Raw genomic sequence first — 25,509 nt, 5'->3', positions numbered from 1 at the left:
TATTATACAATAATATTATATTAATATAATATATACTGTATATTAAATAATAATATATTAATATAATATATATTCTATTTTTATGTTAATATATATTCTGTTCTATTATATAATATTATATATTATACAAGAATAATATTATATTAATATATTAATATATATTATAGTATATATATTAATATAATGTAATATATATTTTATTCTATTATTATATATTACATAATATACAATACTATTATTATATTAATATAATATATATTCTATCCTTTTACTATTATATAATATGTATTACAAGAAAATATTAATATAATATATATTCTATTCTATATTGTATTGTATAATATATATATTATATAATAATAATAGAATGGAATACATATTATATTAATACAATATCATTATTGTATAATATATATTATATTATATTACAGTAATAGAATAGAGTATATATTATATTAATAATATAATAATATTATTATTGTATGATACATAATGTTAATATATAATATGTATTCTGTTCTATTATTACTTTATAATATATATATTATAGAATATTATTATATTAATATAATAATATATATACTATTCTATTCTATTACTATTATATAATATATATATACAATAATAATATATTATGTTGATATAATATATATTCTATTATATTATTATATAATAGAATATATATTCTATTCTATTATTATTCTATAACATTATGTATCATACAATAATAATTATATACTCTATTCTATTACTGTAATATAATATATATTATACAATAAGAACATTATTAATATAATATAATATATTGATTAGCCAGCTAATGGTACCTATTGATCTACTCATATTCATATGTGTTTGCACTGTCGTTTTTTCATAAGGCTAGCTGGTTAATCAATAAAAATTGTTGTTGTAATATAATATATATTCTATTCTATTACTATTATATTATATGATATATGTCATACAATAATATATTATGTTGATATAATATATATTCTATTCTATTATTATTCTATAATATTATATATCATACAATAATAATATAATTATATTAATAAAATATATAGTCTATTAGTATTACTATTATACAATAATATATATTATACTATATATATATTACACAATCATGTTATTATTATTATATATAATATAATATATATGAATTAATATTTGTACTTCATTCGTCTATAATATTATATATCATACAATAATAATATAATTATATTAATATAATATATAGTCTATTCTATTACTATTATACAATAATATATATTATACTATATATATATATATATATATATATTATATTATATATATGAATTAATATTTGTGCTTCATTCGCAGCTAACCAAAAGGGCCGGTAATAATTGGAAAGAATGGCGACTGCTCAGAAACAACGGACTTCTCTGGTAGGGTTCAATTAATTTTATTTCAAATTTTAAATATGCAAAGCGAAGCTGAAAACACAGGTTCACCGGATTGTAAGAGCAACGCTCTCTTTGTCACATTTCAGAGCGCGGCCATATTTCCCACTAAAATAACCACCGAGCAGCAGTCACTGGTATTAGTGAAGAGGTTACTGGCCATCGCCGTCTCCTGCATAACTTACCTGAGAGGCATCTTTCCAGAATGCGCCTATGGAACGAGATATCTGGATGGTAAGAAAATTTCCCACCTGGATAAAGGGTTCTTTGCCTCTTGAGAAAAATGCAATGGGGTATTTGGAAGCAATAGACAAGTGGTGTCCAGGGCTGGATGGCCATCTGTCGAGAGCACTTTGTGCTTTTCCTGCACTTTGTGCTTTTCCTGCAGTTCTTTATTAATGAACAAACAGGCTTGTCTATTAGATCTTGCAATCTGGTTTACAGGAAACAGGCACTATCTTCAAGAACCTTGTTTAAAGGAAAATTCCCCCTTTTTAGCTCCTCCCAGGCTGTTGTGAACCTAAACCTTATTGATGTGGATTCGCTACCGGGCTAAACTACGTCTCAACGCCGAGCGAACCTATCAAAAGGCTTGTAATCACTTAGCTGCTTTGATGGTTAGAGCTGTTATTCCCTCCGGAATTCCTCAGGGCTGTAAGGCTGTTTCCCCGGAACCTTTGGGAATCTTCAGAGGCTCTCAAGACTGTTCTCCCCCAGAAAGTCTTAAGGGACGAAGCCTTTGCACAGGAGGACGTCTGTATACATCCTCTGCATTGACTTCCTTTGCTGAGACTAACTGAAAAATGGCCCCTTCCCTCCAAAACCAGAGAGGGGCGGGACCGGGGATCCTAACTATAGACAGGTAGCTTGCCCTATGATTGCAAACTATAACAGGAAGCCACCCTGCTGCAAAATCCCAAGCCTGGGATTGCAAACCAACATTTAATCCAAAGAAATAAAATTGGAGCTCCTGGAACAGCTGTTCTAGAACAACATATGAAAATAGGGCATAAAGCCTTGATTAAATGATACACACCAAACTGACCAAGGCTTAACCCTTATTATCCAGCCGGGTGTCCTTGCCTTTAGCAAAACTATAAGTTCTTTAATTGGGGGGGGGGGGGGGGTCATGTTCGACTTCGGATGCTCAATGAATATTAGTGCCGTCATTAGGCAGAGGCAGGCCCCAGAGAGAGATGATTTTAGGTGTCTTGAAAGCATAGCCAGCTGTTAAATATTTCATTTATTATTGACTTATTTTTTCCCACCAGGCAATAGGAGAATAGCTCCTAGGATTTTCTGCCTCCGGTGGCACAAGCCCTATTCTTAGCCCTGGGAGCATTCATTCCTCTCTGCGGCACCCCCGATGTGTACAAAATGCACTATTTCTTCAGTCTCTCGGGGTTGGAGATGTTTCTGGAGCAGAATCTCTTTGAATGAGCCAAAAAATTGGCAGCACGTTGTGGTTATGGTTTCTTTAAAACATCTTTTTGATTGTCTTTTAAGATTTCTGTGTGAAAATACTAAGGGAAGACAAAAACTGCCCTAGCTCCAGCCAGCTGGTGAAATGGTACGTAACCTGCAATTTCCAGAGCTTTTATGGGCTGTGGGACTATTGAGGAATAGATCTTCAACATGACAAGAGCGAAGGGTTGTCCAGATCACACGTTGACATTTTGATGAGCCATTTTACTAAGAATGGGTGGTCGCCCCAAGGCAATGAATCTACAATCCCAGGTTAGCAGTAGAGGAAAGGAAGAGAAATAGAAGCATAAGGAGACACGTAAACAAATATGATTCCTTTATATAACAACAGAGGTTCTAAACCAGTGGTTCCCAACCTTCCTAATGCCACGACTCCTTAATACAGTTTCTCATGTTGTGGTGACACCAACCATAAAATTTGTTCCATTGCTACTTCATAACTGTCATTTTGCTATTATGAATCTGATATTCAGGATGTATTTTCATACACTGGACCAAATTTGGCACAAATACCCAATAATCCCAAATTTGAATACTGTTGGGATTGGGGGAGGGTATTGATTGTATTGTCGAAGGCTTTCATGGCCGGAATCACTGGGTTGTTGTAGGTTTTTTCGGGCTATATGGCCATGGTCTAGAGGCATTTTCTCCTGATGTTTCACCTGCATCTATGGCAAGCATCCTCAGAGGTAGTGAGGTCTGTTGGAACTAGGAAAATGGGTTTATATATCTGTGGAATGACCAGGGTGGGACAAAGAACTCTTGTCTGCTGGAGCTAGGTGTGAAGGTGTGGAGCTAGGTTAGACCGCTGAGCTGCTGAATTTACTGACCAAAAAGTTGGTGGTTCGAATCCAGGGAGTGGGTTGATTGCTTTTTTTAAAAAGCAAAAGAGTGATGGATAATGTATACATCAACAAGCTATGAAGCAGTAGTATTATTTGATTTTACAGGATGTTGGGGTGCTATGATGCGCTGCAGAAAAAATATGTAAGTTATTTATTTATTTATTTATTTATTTACTATATTTGTATACCGCCAATCTTATATCTCTAGGCAGGGCATTCCACAGCCAAGGCAGCCAATCTTATATCTCTAGGCAGGGCATTCCACAGCCGAGGGGCCACGGCTGAGAAAGCCCTGTCTCTCGTCCCTGCCAGACGCATCTGCAAAGAAGGCGGGAGCAAGAGCAGGGTCTCCCAGATAATCTTAACATCCTAGATGGTTCATAAGGAGAGATACATCCGGATAGGTAAACTGTGTGATTTAAGCTTGAAAGAACATGGAACACTTACCTTGTTCTTGTATTGGTTAAGCACATTTAAATCTTTCTGATTGCAATTCTGTCTTTTTCTTGTATTTTAAATAGCTCCGACTAATCATGCTGGCGGTAAGTTGCATGTGTGTGTGTGTCTGTACTGTAAACAGTGTTCCCTCGCTACTTCGCAGTTTGCTTTTCGACTCCCAGTTTATGAATTGTTGTTATTATTACATTTATTATTTTACTCTGTTTATTATTGTTGTTGGCCACGGTGGTCCACGCTTTGGTTACATCCTGTCTAGATTACTGCAACGCTCTCTACGTGGGGCTGCCTCTGAAGACTGCCCGGAAGCTGCAGCTAGTCCAACGCTCGGCAGCCAGATTTCTAACGGGGGGCTGGGTACAGGGAGCATACAATCCCTCTGTTACGCCAGCTCCACTGGCTGCCGATTAGCTTCCGAGCACAATTCAAAGTGCTGGTTTTGACCTACAAAGCCCTAAACAACTCTGGCCCTGTTTACCTGTCCGAACGGATTCTCCCATATGAACCATTGAGGTCTTTAAGATCTTCCGGGGGGGGGGGGGAGGGCTGCTCTCAATCCCACCACTGTCACAATCAGGGCCTTCTCGATGGTGGCTCCCCGGCTTTGGAACTCCCTCCCACAGGAGATTAGAACTGCCCCCTCCCTCCTGACGTTCAGGAAGCTAACAAAGACTTGGCTATGGAATGCGGCCTTTGACAACTGAGTCAACTTTGATCCATATGGAAGGAGAATGAATAACTGTGAATTATGACCAGGAATGCTTTGACGACGTGACTATGTGATTGTGATGATGACGATGTTGTATTGTAATATGTTTTTAATTGTGTAATGATGATGCATTGTGTGGTTTGTATTTTTGTATATGAACACATGTTGTGAACCGGATCTGAGTCCCTCTTGTAGGTGAGAAGATCAGTATAGAAAATTTTTAAATAAATAAATAAATATTACATGTATTACTTTATTACTTTATTATTATTGGAAGGATTCGTAAGAAGGTTAGAATAATGGTTTAATCAGAGTTGGACAGTCTTATCTTATATTACAATTTTATGTCAATATTCAAAAACATTTAACCTACTGATGCCTCAATTAATGTAATTGTATTGGTATCTATGTATATTTTGAAACTGACCCATAGCTGATGTATTTCCCACCCTCAGCTTAGACTCGAGTCAATCCGTTTTCCCGTTTTTTTTGTGGTAAAATTAGGTGCCTCGGCTTATATTCGGGTCAGCTTATATTTGAGTATATATGATATATCCCAACATGATTAACTATTAAATTTTCTGTGCTGGTATTTGGCTTTGAATATTGTGTATTGTGTATTTTTTACTATAGGTCTACACTGACCAGGAGGACCCACAGGTGAATTAATGATGATATGTTTCATTTCGAACTATATGCTTAAACACACATATAGATATAATGTGATATAATATTATAATATTGTATATACATATAATATTTATAATATTATAATGTAATGCAATATAATACTACTAATAATATGATATAACAATTATATATTTATATTACATGTAATATTACTAATAATATTACAATATAATGGTATAGTACAATATAGTAATATTTAATACTGATATTGTACTATGCTAATTATATTTATTTATTTATTTCGAACATTTTTACCCCGCCCTTCTCAACCCCTGGGGGGACTCAGGGCGGCTTACAATTGGCAATAATTCAATGCCGCATCATAAAATACAGAATAACAAATATAACAATTAAACATGAACATTAATAAATAAAAATTAAAACCGTATACTTACACTCTGAGAGGGAAAGAAAGAAGGAAAGGGAAAAGGAAAGAAGGAAGGAAAGAGGTAGAGAAGGAAAGGAGAGAAAGGGGTAGGGAAAGAACAAGGGAGAAGGAAAGTTAGAGAAGGAAGGAACGAGTGAAGGAAAGAAGGAAGGAAAGAAAGTGAAGGAAGGGGGGAAGATGTAGAGAAAGAGGGAGGGAACGAAAGAAGGAAAAAGAGAAGGAAGAAAAGAGAGACAGCAGAAGAGAAAGAAAAAGGGGGAAGGAAGAAAAGAGATAGAGAAGGAAGGAAGAAGAGAGGGAAAGACGGGACGGAGGGAAGGAAGGAAGGAAGGAAAGAGGGAGTGAAAGAAGGAGGGAAAGAAGGAGAGAAAGAAGGAAGGAAAGAAAAAGGATGGAAGGAAAGTTAGAGAAGGAAGGAAGGAGAGAAGGAAAGAAGGAAGGAAAGAGGAAGGAAGGGGGAAGATGTTGAGAAAGCGGGAACGAAGGAAAGAAAAAAGAGAGAAGGAAGAAAAGAGAGGCAGAAGAAGAGAAAGAAAAAATTGGGAAGGAAGGAAAGAGATGGAGAAGGAAGGAAGAAGAGAAGGAAAGACGGGAAGGAAGGAAGGAAAGAGGGAGTGAAGGAAGGAGGGAAAGAAGGAGAGAAAGAGGGAAGGGAAGCAAAAGGGGATGGAAGGAAAGTTAGAGAAGGAAGGAAGGAGAGAAGGAAAGAAGGAAAGAGGGAGCGAAGGAAAGGGGAAGATGTAGAGAAAGAGGGAAAGAAGGAAAGAGAGAAGGAAGAAAGAGAAAGGAAGAGAAATAAAAAGGGGGAAGGAAGGAAAGAGATAGAGAAGGAAGGAAGAAGAGAAGGAAAGACGGGAAGGAAGGAAGGAGAGAAAGAGGGAAGGAAAGAAAAAGGGGATGGGAGGAAAGTTAGAGAAAGAAAGGAGAGAAGGAAAGAAGGAAGGAAAGAGGAAGGAAGGAGGGAAGATGTTGAGAAAGTGGGAAGGAAGGAAAGAAGAAAAGAGAGAAGGAAGAAAAGAGAGACAGCAGAAAAGAAAGAAAAAGGAGGAAGGAAGGAAAGTGATAGAGAAGGAAGAAAGAAGAGAAGGAAAGAAGGAAGGAAGGAAAGAGGGAGCGAAGGAAGGAGGGAAGATGTTGAGAAAGTGGGAAGGAAGGAAAAAAGGAAAGAGAGAAGGAAGAAAAGAGAGACAGCAGAAGAGAAAGAAAAAGGGGGAAGGAAGGAAAGAGATAGAGAAGAAGAGAAGGAAAGACGGGAAGGAAGGAGGGAAAGAAGGAGAGAAAGAGGGAAGGTTGGTCACAGCAATGTGTGGCAGGTACAGCTAGTGTGTGTGCGTGCGTGTGTGTGTGTGTAGTAAGCTTGAGTCCCCTTTGGGGTGAGAAGAGCAACATATAAATGTTGTAAATAAGTAAATAAATGTTAACTACTGCACACTTTTAGGTTTCTAATGCTTTGCATTTGGTCAGAAGACACAATTATTTTCACTGCACATGCTTAAGTACACGTATAGATACATATGGCTTGTTTAATCATTGCCATATGAGGGCCCACTTGTCATAGTTTCCCTATTTTACCACTGTTTTATTTTCCTTCACCTTCTTTCTTCCTAACAGAAAGTCTGTGAAGGAGAGCAAGACTAAATAGGCTCACAATGTATTTCTATTGGTTTGGAAGCAGTCTCTGTTTGAGGGTTGACCTCTGTCAAAGATGAAAGGGCCCCTGTAATGGAAATCATTAAAATAGCCGTTTGAAGGGAACGGTTTCCTATAATTAGGGTGCTTTTCTGCCACAGCTACATGCCAACGCCTTCTCTCTTTCTGACAGTCTCCATCTCTCCCCGACACCTGACATCTCCCCGACACCCTTTTCCCACAATTCCCTGAGTCAAATATTGTATTTTCATAGGAATTTCTTGAAGTTGTTGTAATAGAGCATATTCCATTCAAGACTTGATTTCTCCTTTTTTGCCATTGGCATAAATATCAATACAGGAGGCTGTATGGTCACTGGGAAAACTGCTATAGGTCTCTGTCCCTGAGAATAAATTTGTCCCTGTTTTCTATTTTGAAGCACGAAATGAGAATTAATTATGTGTTTCCATTTTTTTTGTTTAGCTAGATTATCTCTTCTTTGTAAGATACCAACAAAACCTTTGTCAAATACACATTTCTGAGAATTATACTCAAAAGCAGTCGTCCGCTAGGTGTCACTCTCCCTCTACGGCCGTGTTTCTCAACCTTCCTAATGCTGTGACCCCTTAATACAGTTCTCATTTTGTGTTGACCCCCAACCATAAAATTATTTTTGTTGCTACTTCACAACTGTTATGTTGCTACTGTTACGAATTGTCATGTAAATATCATATGCAGGATGTATTTTCACTCAATGGACCAAATTTGGCACAAATAGCCAATGTGCCCAAATTTGTATACTGGCAAGGTTGGTGGGGGAGGGGGGGGTTGATTTAGTGATTTGGAAATTGTAGTTGCTGGGATTTATAGTTCACTTACAATCAAAGAGAATTTTGAACTCCACCAATGATGGAATTGAACCAGTCTTGGCAGGCAGAACTCCCACGACCAACAGAAAATACTGGATGGGTTTGGTAGGCATTGACCTTGAGTTTGGGAGTTGTAGTTCACCTATGTCCTGAGAGTACTGTGGACTCAAACAATGATGGATCTGGACCAAATTTGGCATGAATACTCAATATTTATTTATTTATTTAAACATTTTGTATACTGGCCTTCTCACCTCTCTTGAGGGACTCAGACCGGTTTCCAATCATAATATCACATACAATCAATAAAACATCATAATACATATTACAGTAAAACATTAAAACAGCAATTACAATCAATAACAATAAATATGCCCAAATGTGAACACTGGTGGAGTTTTGGGAAAACAGACCTTGATATTTGGGAGTTGTAAGGGTTGCTGGGATTTATAGTTCACCTACAATCGAAGAGCATTTTGAACCCTACTAAGGATAGAATTGGGTCAAACTTCCCACACAGAACCCCCATGACCAACAGACAATACTGTGTTTTCTTGTGGTCTTTGGCGACCCCTCTGACATCCCTTCGCGACCCCCACAGGGGTCCCGGCCCCCAGATTGAGAAACACTGCTCTCTACTTTTTGTTTAAAACCCTCCTACTAGATACATCCTACCTCTGTTCATGTCCAGCGTTTATTTTTTAAGTTTTAACTATTACACCTGGCCCGGCCATAGGTTTTTAAATCCTTGTGTGTTATTGTCTATATGTGAGTTATATTAATTGTATTGTTTATTTCGCTTATTGCTTGTTGTTTTTATTGATGTGTTGTTGGGTTTGGCCTCATGTAAGCTGCTCCAAGTCCCTTGGGGAGATGGTGGCGGGGTATAAATAAATAAATAAATAAATAAATAAATAATAATTATGGGATGTGATTTATTTATTTATCGTGTCAGAAACAAATTGAGAATACAGTTAAAATGTATTTAAAACACAAACAAAGTTAAAAACTTAGCATTATGCTAAATGTCCTTTAACCAGAAACTGATCATTTGGAGTGCCTTTGGTGTCGCTGTGAGAAGTTCCTCCATTGCCTATGTAGCAGGGCTCAGGCTGCATTGTAGTCAGTGGTCTGTGGTTTGGTCTTCTCTACACTTGCATGTCGTGGACTCCACTTTGTGGCCCCATTTCTTAAGCTTGGCTCTGCATCTCGTGGTGCCAGAGCTCAGTCTGTTCAATATCTTCCAAGCTGACCAGTCTTTCATGTGCCCAAGAGGGAGTCTCTCATTTGGTTTCCGCCACGGATTGAGGTTCTGGGTTTTAGGCTGCCACTTTTGGACTCCCGCTTGCTGAGGGGTTCCTGCAATAATAATAATAATAATAATAATAATAATAATAATAATAATAATAATCTTTATTTATACCCCACCACCATCTCCCCAATGGGGACTCAGGGTGGCTAAAATGAGGCCAAGCCCAAAGACAATTCAACAAAATAAAATACAAAACAACAGAAAAAGTAAACACAGCAAAATACATAATGCAAACAAAATAAAATAAACAATGCAGAATAACACACTAAAATCACAATGTGCAAGATAAAATGATAAAAGCATTAAAGCCCTGGCTGAGATAAGAAATAAAAAAAGTATCTCTGTAGATCTTAGAAATCTGTTTCTTGATTTAAGGCGTTGGCATGCTGACTGATATCTGAACAGGGGATGGGTCGGAGATGTCAATACCTTGGTCCTTTCACTATTGGCTGCTACTTCCCAGCGGATGTCAGGTGGTGCAATCCCGGCTAAGCAGTGTAATTTCTCCAGTGGTGTAGGGCGCAGACACCCCGTGATAATGCGGCATGTCTCATTAAGAGCCACATCCACTGTTTTAGCGTGGTGAGATGTGTTCCACACTGGGCATGCATACTCAGCAGCAGAGTAGCATAGCGCAAGGGCAGATGTCTTCACTGTATCTGGTTGTGATCCCCAGGTTGTGCCAGTCCGCTTTCGTATGATATTTTTTCTAGCACCCACTTTTTGCTTAATGTTCAGGCAGTGCTTCTTGTAGGTCTGAGCACGGTCCAGAGTGACTCCCAGGTATTTGGGTGCGCTGCAATGCTCCCGTGGGATTCCTTCCCAGGTAATAATCCTCAGAGCTCAGGATGCTTGTCTGTTCTTAAGGTGAAAGGCACATGTTTGTGTTTTAGATGGATTAGGGATCAGTTGGTTTTCCCTGTAATAGGCAGTAAGGGCACCTAGAGTTTTGGAGAGCTTCTGTTCAACCATCTCAAAGCTCCCTGCTTGAGCGGTGATGGCACGATCATCAGCATAGATGAAGCTCTCTGTCCCTTCTGGCAGTGGCTGGTCATTTGTGTAGATGTTGAACATGGATGGAGCAAGCACGCTCCCCTGAGGCAGGCCGTTCTTCTGTTTCCACCATCTGCTTCTCTGGCCCACGCTTTGCTGTGACCCAGTCTGTGTATATGTGTTTTGTGTGTGTATATATTTGTGTATATATGTGTGTTTGCATATACGGTATATATGTGGTTTTGCACATATGTTGTAATGTATCTTTTTTGCTTTTTAAGTCTCTTCTGTTGTGTTTTTTAGTGTTTTTATGAGGGATGGTCACTCGTTGGCTTGATATGTGTTTTGCATCCAAACTCAATGGTTTTTGAGTTATGTTAATCCCACAAATGAACAAATGCTGGGGGAAGGGTCTCCCAAGTGATGAGCCACTTGTTAAAACACTTATTAAAATCACATTTTTCAGATGTTTAACTGCTGTGTTTTGCATTTAGACCATTACAGAGTGCTACCAGTTCAAGTTCAAATACACCGAGAACGGCCCATCCATGGACTTCACAAGGTATTCCTTTATTTTTTACAGTTTGGCCAGACATTGCTTTGCTTCTTCTTCCAAGCATGTTTTTCGCTTCTAGGAAGTGAATGTTAACACGCCCTCGGAGTTGTAAAGAAAATGTGTTTTCTTGCTGCCGAACAAATGCTCAGTTAGTTGGTCTCTGGACACATTTCCTTGGCAGACGATGATGCGAAAGGCTCAGGAAATATCGTCAAACAGCAAATATACAACTTCATTGGTCCCTTGTTTCTCTCGCACAAACATCTCCAGTTAGATTTGCTTTCCAGAGTCGGGGGTATTTAAAGGTTGTAGTCGGCACTGGGAAATGTGTATATTTTAAGCAACAGAGGGATCTCTTGTTTCAACAGAGCAAATGTTGTTTCCTGGGATATATCCCAAGAAAAACTGCTAGTACAATACACTTAGCGCCAGCTGGCACCCTTGAATAGAAGGGCTCCACTTCTGGGATTTGTACCAGGAAGAAATACTGGATTGGCTGAACTTTTATTTGCACCGTATGGACTCTCATGTCGCAATTGGCTGGGTTATAGATTACTTTCAGCTCTGCATTTCCAGAAACTTTGAAAGCCATCTCGCAACGGGCTCCTGTCTAGGTAGCTCATCCTAACAGGTTAACAGTTCGAATGTGAGGAGAGCGGGTTGAGCTCCCTCTGTCAGCTCCAGCTCCCCATGCAGGGACATGAGAGAAACCTCCCACAAGGATGGTAAAATTTATTTATTTATTTACAGTATTTCTATTCCACCCTTTTCACCCCGCAGGGGACACATACATGGCAAACATTCAGTGCCATAGACACACAACATAGACACACAGAGGCCACTTTTCTGGCTGCCAGGGGAGCTGTCGCTTTCATCGTCCATCTGTGACACTGATGAAGTACTTCCGCATTCCCCGCATACTTTGCTGGAGTGCTTTGCTGGCCTCATAAATTAGTTAAATTAGCCTCCCCACACATAGGTGGTACCTAATTTTCCTACTTGACAGCTGCAACTGTCTTTTGGGTTGCAAAGATCGACAACAAGCTACACAATTGGTCGGAAGCTCACTCCGACCCGGGCTGGCTTTGAGCTGGAGTCTTTTTCATGGCCTCATAAATTAGTTAAATTAGCCTCCCCACACATAGGTGGTACCTAATTTTCCTACTTCATAGATGCAACTGTCTTTTGGGTTGCAAAGGTTGACGACAAGCTACACAATTGGTTGGAAGCTCACTCCGACCCGGGCTGGCTTTGAACTCACGACCTTTCGGTCAGAAGTGATCTTAATGCAGCTGACACTCAGCCAGCTGCGCCACAGTCCCAAAACATCTGGACTTCCCCTGGGCAACGTCCTTGCAGACAGCCAATTCTCTCATATCAGAAGCGACTTGAAGTTTCTCAAGTCACTCCTGACATTAAAAAAAACCTTACATATGCTTGCTTTGTGTTGTCAATGGCTTTCATGGCCGGAATCACCGGGTTGCTATGAGTTTTCTGGGCTGTCTGGTCATGTTCCAGAAGCATTCTCTCCTGACGTTTCACCCACATCTATGGCAGGCATCCTCAGAGGTTGTGAAGTCTGTTGGAAACTAGGCAAGTGGGGTTGAGATATCTGTGGGTGGGAGAAAGAACTCTTGCCTGTTTGAGGCAAATGTGAATGTTGCAATTGCCAACCTTGATCAGCATTGAATAGCTTTGCAGTTTCAAAGCCTGGCTGCTTCCTGCCTGGAGGAATCCTTGTAGGGAGGTGTGAACTGGTCCTGATTTATTCCTGCCTGGAATTTCCCTGTTTTCTAGTAAAAACCCGGAGAACAATTCCAATGTCACATGCGTGGATACTAAGAAAGCCAGCATCCTATTGATTAGAAAGATTTATGTCCTGATGCAGAATTTGGGTCCGCTGCCTGATGATATCTGCCTCACGATGAAACTCTTCTATTATGACGAAGGTACGATATCAGTTCAAATCTGTCAAATTTAAGGGTATCCTCCCTGCCCTTCATTTAAAGAGTGTGTGTATGCCTTCCTATTCAATTCACAGCCTAGGTACATACATAATAATCTTGATATATCGCCAAAATATTGAGAGTATCTACAGATTATTATTATTATTATTATTATTATTATTATTATTTTACTGACACAAAAGCACAGCATGTCACAGCAAACGAGATCTATATGCTGGATTTCGTATCACAAAATCACAAGTTGAACACTTCCCAAGCATCTAGGACTGTGTTATGTGTTATTATTAATGTTGTTATTATTATTATTATTATTATTTTACTGACACAAAAACACTGTATGTCGCAGCAAACGAGATCTATATGCTGGATTTCGTATCACAAAATCACAAGTTGAAAATTTCCCAAGCTTCTAGGACTGTGTGATGTATTATTATTATTATTATTATTATTATTATTATTCTGGCACAAAAGCACAGTATGTCACAGAAAATGAGATCTATATGCTGACTGCATGGAGTGGCAATATTTTCCCACTGGAGTGGTACCTATTGATCTCACATTGGCATGTTTTAGGACTGCTAGGTTGGCAGAAGCTGGGACTAAAAGCAGGAGCTCACTCCACTCCCCTGATTTGAACTGCTAACATTTCGGTCAGCAAGTTCAGCAACTCAGCAGTTTTACCTGCTGTGCCACCGGATGCGCCAGTTCATATGTATTCATAGAATCATAGAATCATAGTTGGAAGAGACTTCCTGGGCCATCCAGTCCAACCCCCTGCCAGGAAGCAGGAAAATTGCATTCAAAGCACCCCTGATAGATGGCCATCCAGCCTCTGTTTAAAAGCTTCCAAAGAAGTAGCCTCTACCACACTCCAGGGCAGAGAGTTCCACTGCTGAACAGCTCCCACAGTCAGGAAGTTCTTCCTATATTCAAAATAACTGTTGACAAAACAAATATTTCCCATTATGGAAAAATTGTTAACCTGTCTCCTCAGTTACTCCGGCCGACTACCAGCCTCCAGGATTCAAGGAGGGCGAGTGTCAAGAGATCGCCTTTGAGGGGGAACCTACTTTCCTAAATGTCGGTGAGGTTCCCACCCCTTTCCATAAGCTGAAGGTCAAAGTGACGACGGACAAAGAGCGAATGGAGCGAGTGGATAAAACCATCCTGAGGCAAAGCAGCTCTTTGACTTCCTCCGATGGAGGACAGGAACAGGAAAGGGATGTAAGAACCTGGACAGGGCATGTCTTGCATGGCTCGTCTTTCAAAATGCCTTACCAAAACATTACCTGTTGCTTCAAATGTTCTTGTTTGTGTACTTCATGCAGGAAGATTTTATTGGCGAAGATAGGATAAGACAGCAGAAAATGGCACGCCGGTCTCTGTGTTCTGAAGGTACAGACTATATCCAGTTTAGATTCATGTGCAGAGTGGTGCGTTCTCCTCTAGCACCAATTCTGCACATCAGTTTAATTTTACAAGTATCTACATGCATTTGGCATTTAAAAATAATAATAATAATAATAATAATAATTATTATTATTATTATTATTTGGGTTGCGGTGAGCTTTCCGGGCTGTCTGGCTGGAAATTCAAGTCTGGGAAATGGTAGTTCTCTCTGTGAGAAAACTCGCTCGGAAAGTGCAGGGCCTCAAAGGCATTTAGGGGAGTCAAAAGTAGCAACAGCAAATAAGGAATCGAGTGAAGAGCTGAGTGATAAGGATGTCTGGCTGGAAATTCAAGTCTGTGAGAAAACTCAGTCGGAAAGTGAAAGGCCTCAAGGGCATTTAGGGGAGTCAGAAGTAGCAACAGCAGATAATGAATCGAGTGAAGAGCTGAGTGATAAGGATGTCTGGCTGGAAATTCAAGTCTGGAAAATGATTATTCTCTCTGTGAGAAAACTTGCTCGGAAAGTGCAGGACCTCAAGGGCATTTAGGAGAGTCAGAAGTAGCAAAGAAGGAATCAAGTGAAGAGCTGAGTGATAAGGATGTCTGGCTGGATATTCAAGTCTGGAAAAGGATGGTTCTCTCTGTGAGAAAACTTGCTCGGAAAGTGCAGGGCCTCAAGGGCATTTAGGGGAGTCAGAAGTAGCAACAGCAGATAAGGAATCGAGTGAAGAGCTGAGTGATAAAGGATGTCTGGCTGGAAATTCAAGTCTGGGAAATGATGGTTCTCTCTGTGAGAAAACTCACTCGGAAAGCGCAGGGCCTCAAGGGCATTTAGGGGAGTCAGAAGTAGCAACAGCAGATAATGAATCGAGTGAAGAGCTGAGTGATAAGGATGTCTGGCTGGAAATTCAAGTCTGGGAAATGATTATTCTCTCTGTGAGAAAACTCGCTCGGAAAGTGCAGGGCCTCAAGGGCATTTAGGGGAGTCAGAAGTAGCAACAGCAGATAAGGAATCGAGTGAAGTGCTGAGTGATAAGGATGTCTGGCTGGAAATTCAGGTCTGGGAAATGATTATTCTCTCTGAGAAAACTCGCTCGGAAAGTGGAGGGCCTCAAGGGCATTTAGAAGAGTCAGAAGTAGCAAATAAGGAATCGAGTGAAGAGCTGAGTGAAAGGATGTCTGGCTGGATATTCAAGTCTGGGAAATTATTATTCTCTCTGTGAGAAAACTCGCTTGGAAAGTGGGGGGCCTCAAGGGCATTTAGGGGAGTCAGAAGTAGCAACAGCAGATAAGGAATCGAGTGGAGAGCTGAGTGATAAGGATGTCTGGCTGGAAATTCAGGTCTGAGAAATGATTATTCTCTCTGTGAGAAAACTTGCTTGGAAAGTGCAGGGCCTCAAGAGCATTTAGTAAGTCAGAAGTAGCAAATAAAGAATCGAGTGAAGAGCTGAGTAATAAGGATGTCTGGCTGGATATTCAAGTCTGGGAAATGGTGGTTTTCTCTGTGAGAAAACCCGCTCGGAAAGCGCAGGGCCTCAAGGGCATTTAGGAGAGTCAGAAGTAGCAACAGCAGATAAGGAATCGAGTGAAGAGCTGAGTGATAAAAGAGAGCTCCCATGAGAAATGCATCTGTAGCTACGGAGGTCAACAAAAGCCTTTGTTTATAAATCAGAGCCGAAAATAATTTGCGTTGTTCAGAGAGACCTCATGGGAAAGCTGGGAAGGAAATTAATAGGAAACGGAATGATTTCATGGGTGGGTTGTTGTAAGTATTCCGGGCTGTCTGGCCATGTTCCAGAATCATTCTCTCCTGATGTTTCGCCTGCCTCTATGGCAGGCATCCTCAGAGGTTGTGAGGTCTGTTGGAAACTCAGAAAATGGGGTTTATATATCTGTGGAATGCCCAGGGTGGGAGAAAGAACTCTTTGTCTGCTGGAGGTAGGTGTAAAAGTTTCAATTGGCCACCTTGATCAGTATTTAACAGCCTAGCAGTTTCAAGGTGTGGCTTCTTACTGCATGGGGGAATCGTTTTTTGAGAGGTGATTAACTGTCCCTGATTGTTTATTGTCTGGAGTTCCCCTGTTTTAACTTTTTCGGGCTGTCTGGCCATGTTCCAGAAGCATTCTCTCCTGACATTTCACTCACATCTATGGCAGGAATTCTTAAAGGTTGTGAAGTATATTGGAAACTAAGCCAGGGAGGTTTATATATCTGTAGAAGGTTGAGAGTGGGAGAAAGAACTCTTGCCTATCAGAGGCAAGTGTGAATGTTGCAATTAATCACCTTGATTAGCATTGCAAAGCCTTGCAGCTTCAATCCTGCCTGGAAGAATCATTTGTTGGGAGGTGTTAACTGGCCCTGATATTTTCATGTGGATTTTCATAGCTTGAAATTAAAACTGATGCAAGGATCTTGGGAAGAACTTGTGTCGTTCTTAGGAACAGTCTCTGCTTCGTTGGAACAGCGGAAGCGAGTTCCTTCCCAATAGATCACTCTTTATGTCAGTGTAGTTTTAAGAATGGTGCAAATATAAATACTATAAATCATTTAATGCCATTTCCGGGGCATCTGTATAATTCATTTCAATGCTGTTCACAGAAGTAAACTTAATATACGAGGAACATGAGGAAGAAAACAGAAAAAGAGACGAAACTTCGAATGTCTCCAACGATAACGCTCAGGTATAAAGCTGTTTCCATTCTGTTCAGACTTTTGTTTCTGTTTATTTTTCTGGATTCCAAAATTTGTGGCTGTAGACCAGGGGTCTACAAGTCCCATCATCCATTGTCCATCCCCAAATTGTACCAGGATGTCGAGTGGGTCACGGGGGCTCTGTGTGCCAAGTTTGTTCTTTATAGGTCATTGGATGACGGTTGCAGTGCTCTCAAGGTGTGAGTGAAGGTACTGCAAGCCACATCATCCGTGGTCTGCTCTCCTCCAATCTCCAGTAGGATGTAGAGTGGGTCATGGGCCAAGTTTGGTCTTTATCGGTCATTGGATGAGGGTCACAGTGCTCTCAAGATGTAAGTGAAGGTACTGCAAGTCACATCTTCCGTGGTCCGCTCTCCTCCAAATTCCAGTAGGATGTGGAGTGGGTCATGGGCCAAGTTTGGTCTTTATCAGTCATTGGGTGAGGGTCGCAGTGCTCTCAAGATGTGAGTGAAGGTACTGCAAGTCACATCATCCGTAGTCCGCTCTCCTCCAAACCCCAGTAGGATGAAGAGTGGGTCGTGGGGGCTCTGTGTGCCAAGTTTTGTCTTTACTGGTCATTGAATGAAGGTCTCAGTGCTCTCAAGATGTGAGTGAAGTTACTACAAGTCATATCATCCGTGGTCCGCCCTCCTCCAATCTCCAGTAGGATGTAGAGTGGGTCATGGGGGGCTCTGTGTGCCAAGTTTGGTCTTTATCGGTCATTGGATGAGGGTCGCAGTGCTCTCAAGATGTGAGCGAAGGTACTGCAAGTCACATCATCCGTGGTCCGCCCTCCTCCAAACTCCAGTAGGATGTAGAGTGGGTCATGTGTGCCAAGTTATCCTACAAAGCCCTAAACGGTTCCGGCCCAAAATACCTTGCAGACCGCATCTCGGCCTACGAGCCCACGAGGACCTTGAGATTATCTGGGGAGGCCCTTCTCTCGGTCCCGCCTGCCTCACAGGCACGTCTGGCGGGGACGAGAGAGCGGGCCTTCTCGGTGGTGGCCCCCCGGCTGTGGAACGCCCTCCCTGCTGAAGTTAGACAGGCGCCCTCCCTTATGGCCTTTCGTAGGAGCCTGAAAACATGGCTTTTCGAGTTGGCCTTCAACTGAGTGCTATATCATTGGAAATGATGACCGGAATGGACTATGACTATGAAACCGATTATGACCCCATGATATGACGAAGCGGATTTTTAGTATAAGTAGATGTTATGTAGTAGTAGATTGTTGTGTACTGTCTTGATTTATTGTAAACTGTCTTTTCTATGTTGTTGTTCACCGCCACGAGTCGCCCTAGGGCTGAGAGTGGCGGTCAATAAGTGCAAGTAATAAATAATAAATAAATAAATAAGTTGGGTCTTTATCAGTCATTGGATGAGGTCGCAGTGCTCTCAAGATGTGAGTGAAGGTACTGCAAGTCACATCATCTGTGGTCCGCCCTCCTCCAAACTCCAGTAGGATGTAGAGTGGGTCATGTGTGCCAAGTTGGGTCTTTATCGGTCATTGGGTGAGGGTCGCAGTGCTCTCAAGATGTGAGTGAAGGTACTGAAAGTCACATCATCTGTGGTCCGGCCTCCTCCAAACTCCAGTAGGATGTAGAGTGGGTCATGGGGGCTCTGTGTGCCAAGTTTGGTCTTTATTGGTCAATGGATGAGGGTCGCAGTGAAACAATGTTCTTTTCTTCAATCTTTCAACTCTTTTTAGGTGACGCATCTCATAAATAAGACATCCGAACTCGAAGTGGCCGAGAGCAAGACCCGGAGCGGGAAGCAGTTTCAGGGGAATACAGTGAGTGTCCTGTTTTGAAAAAGACGGAGGAAAAAATTCTCTTCAAAGCTTAAGATGAGACAAATACACTCAGAAAGTATATATTTACAATACTAACTTGGTTCTTAATGCATGGACCAAATGGTTAGCTCCGTCTCTGTAGTATCTCGAGGTTTGGAGATTAATTTATGACGGACTCAGAATGAAGTTTTAATTTGTTTCTACGGTACTTTTCTGTAGCATTCCCAATTGCGCTCCATTATCCTTTGCATGTGGCTGCATGCTGAGATGGGAAAGTGGAGTTCAGCATCCCAGAATTGTATTCCCAAGCATCCTATTGATCGCGCATATTAGAGTTCATTTCCGTTTCATGTTATCATGCTCATTCATACCTAGCATGTTTGGATAGTAACTAAATGTGAAGCACTTCAAACTTTGAACTGCATTATATGGTCCCTTCTAACTTCCAATAATACAGTATAATATAATATAATATAATATAATATAATATAATATAATATAATATAATATAATAACATTTATTTATTTATTTATTTATTTATCATCAGCAACCAGACCATTGCATTACATTTCTAACAGAACAAAACAAACAAACAAATAAAAACAACAACACAAAGTTTGCAAACTTGGTAGTTGATTAAATGTCCTTTGACCAGTATCTGGCAACTTGGAGTGCCTATATACTTATAAGATTTATAATAGTATAATGTAATACAATATAATACTAATACACTATTATAATTATATATTTTGTATTACATTTAATATTACTAATAATATTACAATATTATGATTGTATATTTTATATTACATATAATATTACCAATAATATTATGATATAATGGTGTAGTACAATATATAAAATACAGGGTTAGTCAAAATGCATAGGCCAATAAGCCATTCAATTGAATGGCTTATTGGCCTATGCATTTTGACTAACCCTGTATATAATACTGATATTGTACTATGCTAATAATTTAATATATTGCATGTATATATATCTTGTAAGCCGTATATATTCGAGTATAAGCCGAATAACGTCACTCATTCCTAGGCCCAAAACGGTTTCCAGGATTTTATATACCGTATATATTCAAGTATAAGCCGACCCACTGAACTTTCCACTTTCAAACTGGGGAAATAAATGTGTATAATACCATCACTCATCCCTAGGCCCAAAGGCGGTTTCCACAATTTTATATACCATATATATTTGAGTATAAGCCGAACACCGTCACTCATTCCTAGGCCCAAAGGAGGTTTCCACAATTTTATATACCATATATATTCGAGTATAAGCCGAACACCGTCACTCATTCCTAGGCCCAAAGGCGGTTTCCAGAATTTTATATACCATATATATTCGAGTATAAGTGAATACCGTCACTCATTCCTAGACCCAAAAGCAGTTTCCACGATTTTATATACCATATGTATTCGAGTATAAGCCGAACAACGTCACTTATTCCTAGGCCCAAAGGTGGTTTCCAAAATTTTATATATCGTATATACTCGAGTATAAGCTAACCCAGTAAACTTTCCTCTTCCAAGCTAGGGAAATAAATGTATAATACCGTCACTCATTCCTAGGCCCAAAGGTGGTTTCCATGATTTTATATGCCGTTCATGCTCGAGTATAAGCCGACCCACTATACATCCCACTTCCAAGCTGGGAGAATAAATGTATAATACCGTCACTCATTCCTTGGCTGTTTCCACAATTTTATATACCGTATATATTCGAGTATAAGTCGAATACCGTCACTCATTCCTGGGCCCAAAACGGTTTCCACGATTTTATATATCGTATATACTCGAGTATAAGCCAACCCACTAAACTTCCCTCTTCCAAGCTGGGGAAATAAATGTATCATACCGTTACTCATTCCTAGGAGTTTTCCACGATTTTATATACCATATATATTCGCGTATAAGTGAATAATGTCACTCTTTCCTAGGCCCAAAAGTGGTTTCCACGATTTTATATACCATATATTCTCAAGTATAAGCTGACCCACTAAACTTCCCACTTCTAAGCTGGGGAAATAAATGTATAATACCGTCACTCATTCCTAGGCCCACAGGTGGTTTCCACGATTTTATATACCATATATATTCGAGTATAAGCCGAATACCGTCACTCATTCCTGGGTCCAAAAGTGGTTTCCACGATTTTATATACCGTATAAGTCGAGTATAAGTAAACCCACTAAACTTCCCTCTTCCAAGCTGTGGAAATAATACCGTATAATACCATCACTCATACCTAGGCCCAAAGGTGGTTTCCACAATTTTATATACCGTATATACTCGAGTATAAGCCGACCCACTGTACTTCTCACTTCCAAGCTGGGGAAATAAATGTATAATACCGTCACCTAGGCCCTGTTTTCTACCTTTTCATTTCACAGTCTTTGTGCAAACTCGGATGCACCTTGCGTTACGGGCAAACGAATCTGCTTCCCCTCTGAGCCTGGTGGGGAAGATTCTGCTGGGCTCAGCAGCCCAGGACATGTCCTTCAAGAACGTACCGTGGTGGAAGTAAATCATACCTTGTCAGGACCAAGCCCAGGCTTGCCCTGACTGTCGCCACTCTGAGAGAGTCCTTCATTAATTTTTTAACGCCAGTTGAGGAAGACTAACAGCCTGCGGATGCAGAGCGAGCGCCTTAATAGCTCTCTGCAGGACTCTCTCCCAGGGCTAACGGTTCCTCTGTCTCTTGTCAAGGTGGGTGTCGAAAGCAGCAGGAAGACGCCGCCAGCAGCAAAGGCCAAGAAGAGGGCCAGCGGCGAGTCAGGCAAACCAGTAAGTCACTGGGCCCGATCAGGAGAAAATAGCTAACGCCAGCATCCTTGGGATAGGTCTCGCTTGCCTTTCAATCCTGTTTTTCTGTCCAAAATAAAGGAATTGTGGGAGTTGAAGTCCAAAACAACTTCTGTCCCAACTGTGGTAAAACCATTATTCAATCAAAGTCCCACTGGTTTCAAATGGACCGAACCTGAATTTGGTCTCAAGAAGAAAAATCAGATATAAATATGGACATCTATGGGATGCAAGTCGGTTGCAATGCCATAGCTGTGCTTAACTTTATCTCAGGCCCCATTTGCATTGCCATATAATGCAGTAAATTGCATTATTTTATATGGCAGTGCCTTGGTATTAAGCTATTATTAACCTCTGATTTTCCCCTGATTGTATATCAATCGTCTTTGCCTGAAATTATTAATTGAAAATTAATTAACGAGGCGAGCATGGGTTCATAATAAACTCCAAATTTCTATTTTCTTATTATTTAATGTTGGTAACCTAAAGCAACATATTCTAGTTTTCTTCAGGTTCAATTTAAATCAGCCGAACTTGCCTAGGTCAATCTTATTTTATTATTTTATTTTAGATTATTTTTTTATTTTAAAGTGTATTATTTTATATATTTATTTTAAATTGTTATTATTTTAAGTTATTAATATTTTAAATGATATTATTTTATATTTTTATTTTAAATGATATTATTTTATATTTTTATTTTAAATACTATTTTATATTTTTATTTTAAACATTATAGTTTTATGTTATTTTTATTTAATAATTGCTTACTTTCTTATTTTTTTATTTTAAAACATTATTTTATGGGTTGTTGTAGGTTTTTTCGGGCCATGTTGTAGAGGCATTCTCTCCTGACATTTCGCCTGCATCTATGGCAAGCATCCTCAGAGGTAGTGAGGTCTGTTGGAACTAGGAAAAAGGATTTATATATCTGTGGAATGACCAGGGTGGGACAAAGGACTCTTGTCTGCTGGAGCTAGGTGTGAATGTTTCAACTGACCCCCTTGATTAGCATTTGATGGCCTGGCAGTGCATGGAGCAAACTTTTGTTGAGAGGTGATTAGATGTCCTTGTTTGTTTCCTCTCTTTTAGAGTTTTTAATACTGCTGTGGGATCAGACAGGGCTCTCCAGAACTTTGTAGAGGTGGCACAACAGGGAGATTGGTCTATAGCTTTTTGGATCATGACGGACTTTGCCTGGCTTCAAGATGGCAACGACTCTTGCTTTCCTCCAGATTTTAGGGATCTGACAGGATGCAGTGCAGTTGTTCATCAGCTCCAGCAGCCAGCGCCTTGCTTTTGGGCCAAAGTTCTTGATTTGTTCCATCTGTAGATCATCCAATAATGTATATGTTTATTTTACTATGTATTTATTTATTTATTATTTATTTATTTACTGCACTTGTAGACTGCCGTTCTCAGCCCTAGGGCGACTCACGGCGGTGTACAACATGTAAAATCAGGTACAAATTACAACATAAGCAATATCACAACAACACTAAACAACATCACTATCAATAATACAATTACACTAAATCATTCGCGACGTCTCATCGTTGAATCACAATCCGAATCCCGGATTGTATGTATGTTTACATGACATCAAATCATTGTCTATATATGTAAGCCACCTTGAGTCCCCTACGAGGGATCAAATGCAACATTCAGCCTTGCCTCCAACAGAAATTAGTTCTTTCTCCCACCCTGGACATTATCCCACAGCTATATAAACCTCACTTGCGTCGTTTCCAACAGACCTCACAACCTCTGGGGATGCCTGCCATAGATGTGGGCGAAATGTCAGGAGAGAATGCTTCTGGAACGTGGCCAGACAGCCCGGAAAACTCACAGCAGTGATTCCGGCCATGAAAGCGTTTCGACAACACAAGGGTTCTATTTGTTTTCGAAATAAGGATGTTATTATTTATTTAAAGCACTTCAATGCTGTTCGTGTATCAATACATTTTCCCAAAGCACTTTAGAAGCACAAAAAGCCGACCTTTAATTTGAGTTTGCAAATAATTAAGCTGTATTGAAATATATATATATATATAAAATTTTAAAACATTGAACATTTGTATTTGTTTGTGATGTGTAGCATTATATACTATATACCAAGCTTGTTACTTTTTCTTTTTTTCCAGGTCTATCAGATTGACGTCTTTTCAAGTCAAGAATCTGGGTGCAAACGGCGAAAAATTAGTGAACCAAGGAAAAAAATTTAGATATAAGTTTCCTGCTGTTCCATTTTCCTTCCCTTCCTGCAGCTTGTTTCACAGGAAGAATATATTTAAATAAGTTAATAATATTGGATGTTCTTCAATGTTTTACAGTCAAAAATGCAAGATTTTAATTCAGATAGACTTGATAAAATTCAGTACTTGATGGGAAAAAAGAAGCTGGAAATATTTTAGTTTGGGACTAAGCATGGCAAAAATAAAACAAAAACATAACAAAATAACAATAAAATAAAATATTTCAGTATGGAACTAAACATGACAAAAAAGAGAATAAAAACATAACAAAATAACATAATAAAATAAAATATTTTAGTTTGGAAGTAAGCATGACAAAATTAAAATAAAACATCATAATATAATATAATATAATATAATATAATATAATATAATATAATATAATATAATATGAATACCATAAAATAATAAAATTTAAAATAACAATAAAAATACCATAAAATAATAAAGGTTTAAAATAAATTTATATTTATTTTAAACTTTTATTATTTTATGGTATTTTTATTTTATGTTATTTTTATTTTTATTTTAAATAATAAAATTTAAAATAAATTTATTTTATTTTTATTTTATGCTATTTTTTATTTTTTATTTTAAATAATAAAATTTAAAATAAAAAATAACATAAAATAATATGTTTTAAAATAAAAAATAAGAAATTATTAACTTAAAATAACATAAAACAATAACATTTAAAATAAAAATGTAAAATAATATCATTTAAGATAAAATATAAAATAATATCATTTAAAATAAAAATTAAAAATAACACAAAAATAAAACAAAAACATATAATAACAAAATAAAATAAAATATTTCAGTACGTAACTAAGCATGACAAAAATAAAAAACAACATAACAATATAATATAATATGAATAACATAAAATAATAAATTTTAAAATAACAATAAAAATAACATAAAATAATAAAAGTTTAAAATAGATATAAAAGATAACCTAAATAAAATTTAAAATAAAAATAATATAAAATTATATGTTTTAAAATAAAAAAGAAATCATTAAATAAAAATAACATAAAACAATATCATTTAAAATAAAAATATTAAATAATATCATTTAAAATAAAAATATTAAATAATATCATTTAAAATTAAAATATTAAATAATATCATTTAAAATTAAAATAAAATAATAACATTTAAATAAAAATATTAAATAATATCATTTAAAATTAAAATAACATAAATAATATCATTTAAAATTAAAATAACATA

The 25,509-nt window shown here is 38.5% G+C and overlaps 1 protein-coding gene across 1 annotated transcript; it reads left to right on the top strand.

Moving 5' to 3' along the window:
* Positions 1–1,376: 1,376 nt before the first annotated feature.
* HORMAD1 (HORMA domain containing 1) lies at positions 1,377–24,505 on the top strand. Its single transcript, XM_067472638.1, has 14 exons — positions 1,377–1,409; positions 1,514–1,658; positions 2,931–2,994; positions 3,860–3,896; positions 4,276–4,296; positions 5,553–5,579; positions 11,295–11,362; positions 13,154–13,305; positions 14,318–14,547; positions 14,652–14,718; positions 17,311–17,393; positions 19,112–19,201; positions 21,923–22,000; positions 24,163–24,505. Exons 1-14 carry the CDS (start codon positions 1,377–1,379, stop codon positions 24,241–24,243), a joined length of 1,176 nt encoding a protein of 391 aa, XP_067328739.1. The 3' UTR covers positions 24,244–24,505.
* Positions 24,506–25,509: the final 1,004 nt, after the last annotated feature.

Source organism: Anolis sagrei, chromosome 12 (genome assembly GCF_037176765.1).
Source record: "Anolis sagrei isolate rAnoSag1 chromosome 12, rAnoSag1.mat, whole genome shotgun sequence".
NCBI classification, from domain to species: domain Eukaryota; kingdom Metazoa; phylum Chordata; class Lepidosauria; order Squamata; family Dactyloidae; genus Anolis; species Anolis sagrei.
The sequence above is the reverse complement of the archived record's forward strand: the minus strand, read 5'-3'. Positions and strand labels throughout refer to the sequence as shown.